Source organism: Trichoplusia ni, chromosome 23 (assembly GCF_003590095.1).
Source record: "Trichoplusia ni isolate ovarian cell line Hi5 chromosome 23, tn1, whole genome shotgun sequence".
In the NCBI taxonomy this organism is placed as follows: domain Eukaryota; kingdom Metazoa; phylum Arthropoda; class Insecta; order Lepidoptera; family Noctuidae; genus Trichoplusia; species Trichoplusia ni.
Window position 1 is genome coordinate 4,834,586 of NC_039500.1, and position 12,478 is coordinate 4,847,063.

Genomic DNA, 12,478 nt, shown 5'->3' on the forward strand with positions numbered 1-12,478 from the left:
AACCACTGATACGATAAAATGAAATAATTTTATTTCTCTCTGACAGGTTTACCTTGAATTAAAGCAATCCTATTTTTGGTAAATATCTACTCCATTGTCATACCGAGTGGTTTTAGTAGTCATCCGCGAGTTAGTCAAGAAACCATGAGAGCTAGACTAGTTTTAAATTCCTATAGACGCAAGCGCTCGGAGCAGAGTTCGGGCGCGGAGGGGATCGTGCGAGCTGCAATAAAAGTAAATCAGTGCTGCACCGGATTAAAAGCTCGTCGGAGGCGGGGCGGGGCGCGGGCGCAGGGGCGCGGGGGCGCGGGCGCGGGGCGCGGGCCGCGCTCGCCGGCGGCAGTCCGAGTCCGAGCCCCGCGGCGAGCGCACGAGTGTGTGAAGTGCGCGCAGAGTGTTCCGCAGTGTCGTCCAGTGCAGTGAGTGAGAGAGTGCGCCGGAGCCGGGCGTGCAGTGCGACGTCGCCCGTGGCGGCATGCGGGAGAGGCGCGCGCCCCGGCGGCGCCCGGCGCTGCGCTGACCCGATGCGCCGCGCGCGCCCCGAGCGCCGCTCGGCGCTGCTGCTCGCCCTCGCCCTCGCCGGCCTGCTGCGCGTACGTCTTCCGATATACTTACCTCCTGAGGCCAGCCCGAGCCCGCTCAGGACTCGGGACTGTTTCACTAACACCCAACAGCCGCGTTCGCCGATAACATTCCAGTTCGGTATTTCCCGTGCGGCGCGGCGTGCGTGTGCGCCGTGTGAGCGCGGAGCCCGCGCGTGAGAAACATACTGATGGCGCATCACCATCCACATCACGTTGACGTGCTCACTACAGCTCGTCTGCGCGCGCGCAACTCTCTGCTCTGCCCAAATACCTGTGCACATGCCCGCCGACATGCGGGCACTCTGTCGTATCGTTATAAAACCCAGCACTGCCTGATAAACAAATCAAAGAGCAAACTGTAAACAAACAAAATAATTGGACAACACTCACATCAGTCTGTAAATCACTGTCTTCTACGTATGTATTTTGAGTTAGACTATTAGTCTGATCTGATTGATCTGCCATCGTAACTTGTAGCGACTGTATATATATAGGTACCACTACCTATAATATGAGTCAAAACAATTTTAGTCATTCTGAAAGGTGTTTAATATTATCCCTGGTGCTGGCTGGTTCCCGGAACTATTTGAAATAAGTTTGTCCTGGCATGTCAGTGTCAGTAGACGGTCACAATCGGCGATCGGTTTTACTTGTAACGTCGACTCATGCGTGTTGCTCGTAGTTAGTCTCTCTCAATAAACGCTAACGATCGCGGGACGTCTCGCATTCCGTGTTCGGCATCAGAAATGAACGGAAACCAACGTTTTGATACATCGACTTGCTCCATTTGAACTCTATATCGTTGTTAGATAGATTGACTTACAAAGTTCCTACTATTAACCACTGGGAGCTGTAGCTTGTGATCGGTCGCCAGCAATATTGAGAACTATTATTATATTGTCACAAATGCCAAACAAATGAATGCATTGCCTCTGCTCTATCTATTTAAGAAAGTAGTGAACTGTACATATTGAATACGAATAAACTACCTGCCCGGATTAGCTGAGCCGCGTAGATGAGGTCACTACGTTAAATCCACTGCGCGCGATAAGTCGCGGGTTCGAACCCGCGACTTATCGCGCGGGGATCGATCCCCGCGTATGAGAAGCGTTTGTGTGATCCACGAATGCAAAAGGACACACAGACTGTCACAGACTCGACAAACACACCTACACTCATTTTATCCTGAGTGTAAGTGTGTTTGTGCATCTGACTTGAATGTTTGTAAAAGTTGATGAAACGAAAACTTTTACAACAATAAATGCAAACATACATAATATGCTAATTGATAGATATAGAGAGGTCACACTGGTGACAGTTCCAATCGATGTTCTTAACTTTAATGTTGCAAGGGTAATTAAAAAAGGATACATTTAAATATTTAAAAAATTATCGTATTACCTAATTAATGAAAAGCTATTTATTGCCCTGATTAAATTATTAACTTTAAAATCATGTGTGATTTGAAGCGGTTAGGTATTTTCTTAAAAACAAGCACCCACTGTCATTACACCTTTTGACGAAGAATCAAGTTATTGATAAATGTATTTATTCATTCATAATACTGTTGAAGACTTCCAGCTTAAAAGGTAAAACTTAATAAATAAAACTAAACAATATCCAAATTTTACTCTTAACGAAATGCCATTTACAAAACCGCCCCATTTGAATATTTACTTTCATTTTTAACTACCTCCAGCTTCTACACAAATAGTTGGCAGGCTCAATTCAAGTGTTTCGGAAGGCACGTTAAATTGTGTGTCCCGGCTGTTATTCCTACATCTTTGACAGTCGTTACAGGTAGTCAGAAGCTTGAAAAAGTCTGACAACCAGTCTAACCAAGGGGTATCGTGTTGCCCAGGTAACTGGGTTGAGGAGGTCAGATAGGCAGTCGCTCCTTGTAAAACACTGGTACTAAGCTAAAAACGGTTAGACTGGTAGCCGACCCCAACATAGTTGGAAAAAGGCTAGGCCGATGATGAGTTGGCAGGCTCAATTCAAGTCAGCTTCGTGTCCCTAAACCTAACCAGCAGTACACGAGGCCTTACCGCCTACTCTCTACCCCAATGACAGAGCACATTCGAAGTGGCATTGCAAACTATTTTACAACAGGAACCTACTGACTTTCTTGATGTAAAATTAACAAAATTTAGAAGTCACACTTGTATATCGGCGAGCTTTATGTAGCTCTTCGAATATATTATTAGCTCCAAACAAGTCCACTTCATATCAAGACTACAGCGGGCATGTGATCAGACTAACTTACAGTCTATATTGTACGACTATCTAACATGGCCACTATCAAGGTCTATTATTATATCAATAAACTACTTGACTTGTTACTAGCCTATACTTTCATGTTATTTGTAGAGTTCAACAGAGAATTAAAATATAAATGTAATAAATAAATAATACGTCAATACTTAAACCCAGTTTTATAGCAAGATCAGAATATTTAATACATTGGTCGCTTGGAACTGCATAATGAACAAACAGGTTTCGAGAAGCAAACAAATTAACATTTCTATCAAAAACTACCGTAATCATGCTTGTCCTGACCATGTCTATTAATAGTGATGTAAAAATAGCAATGGGCAAGAATAACACTTAGCAGTTAGCCCTTTGTGCATATCACACACTAGTTGTTGCGCGCGACTTCGTCCGCTAGGCTATGGAGATGTACCTAAATTTTTTATAGCATTTTTAGTCGAGTGCGTGTATCTCTTCCTCGTTTTTGTTATTCTATTATATTTGATGAAATGATTACTGTACTCCTCCTATTAATCATAGCGTGAAGGTATTTATAGTGTAGCCTTAATCAACAGATGGACCATCCAACACAAAAGTTTGTTCAAACAGTCTTTATGGCGCTAACCTTACAATAGAAACGACGTGCGCCCTAAGGGTTTTATTCTCTTTTTCTCACTTTTCCTTCGGGAGGATCGAACCCGCGACCCGTCGCGCACCGTGGGATTTGCGACCTCAACCACTCGGCTATCCGTGCATATTTTAGTATAATATTACTATAGATTAAATACTGAACACCGTATTAAACGAAGTAAGACTACAAATCAACATATTTTATAACTGCTTACTTTTATCAAAACTGAGAATTTTCTTTGAGGAAACTAAATAATACTCAAAAACAACTTGTGCTCACTTCACAAAAACATTATGATTTGGTTAAATATGACCTCCTGATAAAATGAACTATTAGCAAGTCGTCATAAATATTATTTAGATAATGAAATATCAAAGTCCGGTGCATTATAAATATGAAACAAGCTCAATCCCTACTAATATTATAAATACGAAAGTAACTCTGTCTGTCTGTCTGTTACGCTTTCACGTCTAAACTACTGAACTGATTTTATTGAAATTTAGTACAGAGATAGAGTTGACCTTGAGAAAGAACATAGGATAGTTTTTATCCCGGACTTTTGAAGGGTTCTCTTCGAAACGCGATATAACGACGCGGGCGAAGCCGCGGGCGAAAAGCTAGTTATTTTTAAATACAAGACTAGTAGAAATTATTAAAACTTATCTTTTTTCAACACTGATATGAAAATCCAATAATTTAAGTAACGCTTTGTCAAGCCGGATGTTTCGTGATCCAAAGAGAGACTTTACCTTAATGACTGTACTTAACATTTTTAAAGTTCAAATTGATTACCGTCTGAGATACGTGGGATGAATTAAAGAATTAAAATATTAATTATTTAATTTTTTCGCATATTATTTTCAAAATTCCCTTTTGTAGTACGAGACGATGAATTTTTATTTATCAGCCTAAACAGCATACCAAACTAATGCAGATAAAACACCTCCCTTAAATATTTCTGTTAAAATTATTATTATTTATTTGAATTATGACCGAATAATTAAAAAAAAATAGCTCTGCCTAATGAAATTAATTCACGGTCACCTGTGTGTCTCCCAGCCCTGAGAGTAGAGCACCGGGATTACGTCCCCTACGAAACAACATTATTAAATGTTAATACAAAACCTCTCTTCTGAACCTTATCTTTCTTTGGTGAAACAGTCATGCATAAATATATCGACACCCTAGGAAGACTAGAAGGTAATATACAAATAAAGAATCAACAGATGTAAAAGTACAGAATAGCTTAATAAGCTTTCAGCGTAAAAAGTCTAACTCAAAGCTATAGAGCTGGGCGGGGCGCGGTGGGCGTGTGAGCGGGAGGCGGGGCGTGCCGGTGGGCGGGGCGGGGGGAGCGCGGAACGTAAACAAAGCCTCTGCGAGCGCACGCGCAGCTTTGGACCGCATTTACACGCTCACGTAGATCATACACACTAACAAATCGTTTCCTGTAAGATTTGTAGCACTTGTGGCAATAAATATGTTAATGAAAGGCAAATTTCGAAATTAAAACAAACCCTTTGTCAAGGTCTACCTCGAGCACAGCAGTAGAGCTTACATCACACAACACTGGTTATACTTGAAATAAAAACAAATCTTTCAATGTTGTGAACAACTCGTAAAAATGAGTATTTTCCTTGGACTTAAAGTTTGCCTCATACTTAAGTTGCATCGACGTGCTTTGACACTCGCAATACAAGTACGATTTGAAACTAAAATGATTGTGAACAGGTACCTAACTAACTACAGAACTATTAAAAACTGGTCAAAATATTAAATTATAAACTGAGCAGTTTTGTTTATCTTACTAATGTACTTTAGTAATTTAATAAACATATGTTATTGAGCCACGACTATAGTTTATTGCATCATAGAATAAAAATGAATGAAAAACTAATCCAGACATTCTAACATCATCTTTTTCTACATTAATAAACAAATCAGCTGTTAATTTAACTAAACAATTAACAGTCTATCTCTCCTTAATTTACATGGTTTTGTTACAAAAAAGTGTTTTGTATTTTACTAATGAAATGCGTACAAAATTAAAAAGAGCTTTATAATTTTAGCTTAAATGTTATGTACACAATCGTAAGCTGTTTTCCGATTCAATTAATGTTATAATGAAAAATAAGAAGGTTTTTAAATAAAACAATAACCAAGCAACAACTATAGGAAATAAGAAGCTATAGGTATGTCAAAACAATGATGTCTCTTAAGATATTCTCTGAAGTTATATGATGCAAAAAGCGACTTTGTTCAAAATAAATTACCTACTTGTAACGCTTAACGATTATTTTTGATAAGGATTAAAACTAAGTTTTTTTTTAATATAGCGTTGTTTTAAAACAAAGATAGTCATAGAAATCGTTATTTGGATTACCGTTAAAAGATAGACGTTGCAGACTTTTTTATAAAAGCAACAATTTCGTCAGACATGATTTTGACGTAACTTAAATAAAACTAAAGCCTTCCTACATAAATGGACTATCAACAACAGAAAAAAAACTCAGTACTCAGTAGTTCTTGAGATTATCGCGTTCAAACAAACTCTTAGCTTCATAATATCCGAATATTGGGAGTGCATTCGTTACCTCATTTGGGCACACATATAATATATATGTGTAGGTATTGTGTAGGATGATTTGATTGTGGACGGATGGATGAAGATAATTCGCGACTCTCCTCTTATATGAGGTAACAAAATAGATTCGACATCAAGTAAACCAGCAGTTGAACGCTAGTCTCTACAACTACAAGTGACTGAAACGCTGAAACTGTTATTCGACATTGCTAAAGAATTAATCTCCTTCGTATCTTCACTCTTGCCTTTTGGTCAATGGTCTACTTATATCTGTCAACTATACAGTCTTGTATATTTTATTATTTAAGTGAGTGAACTAGGGAACTTCGCCTGTCTTAGACCTACTTGAAATAAAAACATTTTGATTTTCTTTTATCACAGAAATAATTCCTCGTCCTACAGTTACCTATGTACTATTTCGACCACAGCTCGATGTCTGTCCGTCTGACCCCGTTACATACCTATTATTTAATAACAGTGTGTAGTAACTAAAGCATGAAGTCCTATCACAAATCGGTAAATTTCAACTGCTCTTGATAAGATTTCTCTAATAAGTAGTAATTATTGTTATTTTCTCACTTATTTGTGAATATATATTTTGTCTAATTAAGTAAAGCTCTCAAACACTGTTCTCAATGCTGTAATTAATAAATGAATTCCTCATCTTAGTCAGGAGCTGTGATATCTCTGCACAGCACGTATCCGATATTGTTACACAACTGTACGTTCTGCAGATGTTCAGACTTATAGCCGAGTGGTTGACATCACCACGTCAAACCTGTATGCGATGTGTCTCAGGTTTGATCCTCGCGTGATTTAGCGTTTGTGCAAGTCTTTAAGGGTTTTTGAAACCTACAGCGACGCAATTATTAAATTCTTTGTCATGGCAGTTGCTTATTAGAGAAAGGAAAACAAAGGTAAAAAAAACGGATAGGAATTATAAGAATTGATTATCATCATTTTCTCGCGTTTTATACACTTATTTTCTTGTTTGTTTGTATGTTAGATTGTTTGTCGTTCCGGTTCCGTTTGTTGTAACTCAATTTTGAGGCACTTTCCGGGTGAGCTAGCAGACAGACATTTTCAGGGTAGTTTCAAACGCGATGACAAATGCAATTTACAACTATAAAAATACTGGACCTATAATAATAATTTGAATGGAGTGACAATACAAAACGTGGGTATTTAGATTCTTTAAATCTAATGCTTTTGGCTCTTTCCCGAAAGGAGAATAAAAATAAACTCCCTTATTAAAAAATAGTATCCCTTGTAAGTAGCACAGAAAGGTAACCAGCAACCGTAACCAGCTCCTCCGAACTCCGCGAGTGACACAGTTTCTACGCTCCTTACGTTATCCCGACAATACCCGACCGGTTGACTGGCCTCATTAATTATTTTCTTTATTCATTTAGTTGTCACCTTCTGCGACATTACCACGACGAATACATGTTGTACTTATTCATTACTTTTCACTTCGTTAGCTATCATGGCAGACATTTTTTATTTATTTTATATTTTTAATTAATTCTATTTACACTTTAAGACGGATATGTTGATATTGTGCGAGAGGTGTCATGATGTGTGTGTGTCGGCAGTGCGCGGCGGGGGCGGGCGTGTTCGAGCTGCAGATCCTCGAGTTCTCTAACTACCGCGTGGCGCTGTCGTCGGGCGCGTGCTGCGGCGGCGGCGGCGCGGCGCCGGCCAGCGCGGCCTGCGCGCGCCCCTGCCGCACGCGCTTCTCGCTGTGCCTCAAGGAGTACCAGTCGGCGGCCGCGCCCGGCGCCTGCTCCTTCGGCCGCGCCGCCTCGCCCGTGCTCGGCACCGACTCCTTCACGCTGGCCGAGCCGCTCTACACGCTGGCGCTGCCCTTCTCCTTCCGCTGGACCGTGAGTGTCGCCGTCCTATGTGTATGCTACTTCCCTTTAAGTGTAACTATCTAATAAACTTTAACATTATACCTTCACAGAGGTCCTTCACATTGATACTGCAAGCATTCGACGACTTCGCTTACGCTGAAGCTGGTGAGTAGTGTTTAAGTTCGTGGTCTTGTGTAGTGTAGTGTGGGCAGCAGTGAAGAGCGTGTTGGTTGTGTTCAGACGCGGGGCTGATCGAGGAGGCGTGGTGGTCGGGCATCGTGGAGCCGAGCGCGGAGTGGCACGCGCTGCAGCACGCGGGCGCGACGGCGGCCGTGGCGTACCGCGTGCGCGTGCTGTGCCAGCCCAACTACTACAACACCACGTGCACCACGTTCTGCCGCCCGCGCGACGACAAGTTCGGCCACTACTCGTGCACCGCCGAGGGCGACAAGCGCTGCCTGCCCGGCTGGCAGGGCGACAACTGCGAGAAGCGTCAGTATCTCAGCTTACCCTTACAACACTTGGTAACGTCAGACAAAACAGAATACTTAATGATTCTCTGTTTACTTCCACAGCTGTTTGTAAGGAAGGCTGCCACCCGACCCACGGCCGTTGCGACCGTCCTGGTGACTGCGAGTGAGTTACAACTTACTTAGTTTGAATAGACATTGCAATTTTTTTGCTAGACTTTTACATAACCCTGCATTATCCTGCTCTGCAGCTGCCGGCCCGGATGGCGCGGGGAACTGTGTTCTCAGTGCCAGCCATACCCTGGCTGCAAACACGGCTACTGCAACGGGTCCTCTTGGGATTGCACCTGCGACACCAACTGGGGCGGAATTCTCTGCGACCAAGGTAGGAACTCGATTAATTGTGTAGGTAACCACTACTACTTTATAGTCTGTTCATAAGTAGCGATTATGTGTTATGCATACGTTGGTTGCGAGAAAATCGTCAATACGCATGATGTGCCCCAGATCTGAACTACTGCGGCACGCACGAGCCGTGCCAGCACGGCGGCACGTGTGAGAACACCGCGCCGGACCAGTACCTGTGCCGGTGCGCGGAGGGCTTCTCGGGCACGGACTGCGAGCGCGTGGACAACCCGTGCGCGCCGCAGCCCTGCGTGCACGGCGAGTGCGAGCTCACGGCCTCGCCGCGCGGCTTCTCGTGCGCCTGCCAGCGCGGCTGGGCCGGCGCGCTGTGCGACCAGGACGTGGACGACTGCGCCAGCGCGCCCTGCCGCAACGGCGCCACCTGCCGCGACCGGCCTCGACGCCTTCGTCTGCGAGTGCGCGCCCGGCTGGACCGGACCCACCTGCGCAGAAGGTCAATCTCATTACATTTTATTATGGTACTTTATATTTTTCGTCCTTCATCATCCCACATATAAAACGGTGTTATCATTGCATGTCTCTAGACGTCAACGAATGTGAGATGAAAAATATGGAGGGCACGGGAACTCTAGAAGGTACAACGAGCGCGAATGGAGCGGCCAGCGCGTCGGAGGGAGCGCTAGGCCGTGCGTCAACGCAGCTGCGTGTAACAACACAGCGGGCAGCTACTCGTGCGCCTGCCTCGCCGGCTGGACGGGCCCGCGACTGCGAGGCCAACGTGGATGACTGCACGGGCCAGTGCCTCAACGGCGCCACTTGCATCGATCTCGTGGACGACTTCCACTGCGCGTGTGCGGCGGGCTACGCGGGCCGCACGTGCTCGCGCGATATCGACGACTGCGCGCCGCGCCCGTGCCGCAACGGCGGCGAGTGCGTCGACCTACTCAATGCCTACCGCTGTATCTGCCCCGTCGGCTTCTCCGGGACCAACTGCGAGGTACACCCGCTCCCTCAGCCGACGTCTCTAACATGTCTAACACCTGTCTATGGATAACTCTCTGTACTTACTCAGGTAAACTGCTCACACTTGCACTAACAATTACTAACCCGTCTTCTGCTTTTAGCTGACCTCCTGCTATGGACGCTATTGCGCGGTAAGTTCTTCTTTACTGAACTATTTTAAATACTACGAACCATGAAGAATACGACGAAATAATTGCACTTGTATAAAGTGCAATTATTTCAGCAGCGGTTTAATGCATATCTAAATATCCACATACTGACTATAACATACCTGGGTATGTGAACAGGATGACCGCGATCACTGCGCCGGCGCACCGTGCGGCAACGGAGCTGCGTGCTACACGGCGCAGAGCGACTACTACTGCCACTGCGCGCCGGGCTGGACCGGCAAGAACTGCACGCAGCGCGCCGCCAGGGAACGTGAGTACCACACCCTTATTGTACCTACGTTTCTATCGCTCACGCTTGTAGTCTGATCCCAAGCTAAGTCGACCGCGTCCAGCGTAACCAGAGCAATAATTTAAAAGAGGCCTGATTTAACTTGGAAACAGTTTGCTTTTATAACGCTAGTTTTACGTGTGCAGAAAGTGAGGTGTGCACGGCAGGCGGTAGTTGTGTGCGCGGGCGCTGCGTGCGCGCCCCGGCCGCGGCAGCGCGCTGCGCCTGCGCGCCCGGACACACTGGTGCGCTCTGCGACCAGCGTGCGTACCGCTCACTACTCACACCTTGCATGTGCTGCTGTTGCCGCGCGCGCCTTCAACATGGCTGTTGTGTTTCAGATGTGGACGAGTGCGCGACCAGTCCCTGCCGCAACAACGGCACCTGCGTCGGCGGTGCTGCCGACTTCACCTGCATCTGCCGCGATGGCTGGACAGGTAACATCCGACACATATTAAAGTCACCACCATAAACCTCAAACTTACGCCACCAATAACCAAAATCTATTCCTTCTTTTAGGAAAAACTTGCTCAGTACGCGTCGAAGGAGTCGATAGGTGTCCCGAAGGAACGTGTGCTAACGGAGGCACTTGTGTGCGTGAAGGCAGCGCATGGCGTTGTGTGTGCGCCACGGGCTGGGCGGGGTCGTCGTGTGACACGCCCGTGATATCAGCACTGGCGCCGGCGGCCGCGCCCGCGTGTCCGTGCGGCGCGGGTGGCACGTGCGTGCCCACAGCCGCGCCCCCGGGCTGGGCCTGCGCCTGCCGCGAGGGCCGCACGGGGGCGCGCTGCGAGCTGCCCGCCGAGCCCTGCGCCTCCGCGCCCTGCCGCAACGGCGGCCGCTGCGTGGGCGGCGCGGGGTGGTGGGCGTGCGAGTGCGCGCCGGGCTGGGCGGGGGACACCTGCACTGTGCGTGCCGCACCTCCGCCCGCCACGTGCACGCCCGCGTGCCCGCCCGCCGCAGCCTGCGTACCTGACCCGCTACGGCCGGAGCGAGGGGCGCGTTGCGTTTGCCCCTCACCACCGCAACGGTCAGCGCGCCGCTGCCTTGAGAGTACGTAAATATTCGAGACCCGTACTTGTAATGTAGTTTTCTAGGAAATCCATTTCACGAGACTGTTGTGAACTTTCCAGTGCTGGCGGGGCTCGGCGCGGACGGTGGCGAGGGCGCCGAGGGCAGCGACAGTGAGGGCGGGGCGGACGGGGAGGCGGCGCGGGCGGCGAGCCCGGCGTGTGCGGCGCGGACAACGGCACGTGGTGGTGGGGCTGCAACGCGTGCTGGTGCGACGCGGGCGCGCCCGCCTGCACGCGCCTGTGGTGCGGCTGCCCGACTGCCACATGCCCAACGCGCAGCCTGTCGGACCGATGAGGTGCCTTATCACAACTACAACAGCTGTCTTTGCTACTATCTCACCTTATTCAGACTTATCTAGATATCTGATTCTGCAAATACTGAATCTAATACCAATATTGAATATTTGATATTGTGAGGATTATTTCACTACCACGTCTTGAGCTCAAGCACGTGTTGACCGAACAGATATTAAGAATTGAACGGTGTATCATCGTGAAATTAAAACTTTCTGAATTTGAGCATCACGTTGTACCTATTTGTAATAAGACAAGCACATGTATAACCTCGTGGGTGCTGTCAAAAGGTCACCACATCTCGTGTAAAACGAAATTATATCTATACTAGCAGTTGCCCGCGACTTCGTCCGCGTGGTTAGAAGATATAAGTTAGGACACCTTGGCTTAAAATATCGCAATTTTTTTAGGGAACCCTAATATTTTCTTTAAATAAATTGTAGCCTGTGTTCAGCGGTGATAATGTAGCTTCTCAACAGTGAAAGAATTTTTCAAATCGGACCATTCGTATCGAACCCTATTCGTGTCAAACAAACAAACAAATCTTTCCTCTTTATAATAGGTATTAGTATAGAAGACGTCAGAGAACAATAAAGCTGTATGTGTTGCAGGTATGCGTGCCAGCGGCGCCCGCGCTGTGCCTGCGCACCCGTGCGCGCCCATCGGCGAGTGTCGGCGCGTGTCGGGGCGGCGCGTGGAGCCGCCCGCGCTGCCCCGCGCCCGCCGCGTGCTGGCCCGGCGCACGCGACGCCCGCCTGCCCGCCGGCTGCGCGCGCGCCTCGCTGCAGCTGGCGCGCGAGCGTTTGGCGCGCGGCGCGCACGTCGAGCGCGCCTGTGTTGCGCTGCGCCGCGCGCTCGCCGCAGCACTGGCCGCGCGCGCTCCCCCCGCGCCGCCGCTAGCTTTGCTCT

The 12,478-nt window shown here is 47.0% G+C and overlaps 1 protein-coding gene across 1 annotated transcript; it reads left to right on the top strand.

The window, feature by feature from the left end:
• Positions 1–524: 524 nt before the first annotated feature.
• On the top strand, positions 525–12,051 carry LOC113505012 (protein jagged-1a-like). The gene is given in 16 exon segments (XM_026887530.1): positions 525–593; positions 7,645–7,935; positions 8,016–8,070; positions 8,146–8,397; positions 8,481–8,541; positions 8,627–8,760; positions 8,883–9,175; positions 9,177–9,234; positions 9,326–9,376; positions 9,415–9,500; positions 9,502–9,738; positions 10,052–10,184; positions 10,544–10,639; positions 10,722–11,255; positions 11,336–11,451; positions 12,013–12,051. Coding segments are annotated over 16 exon segments (2,505 nt in total).
• Positions 12,052–12,478: the final 427 nt, after the last annotated feature.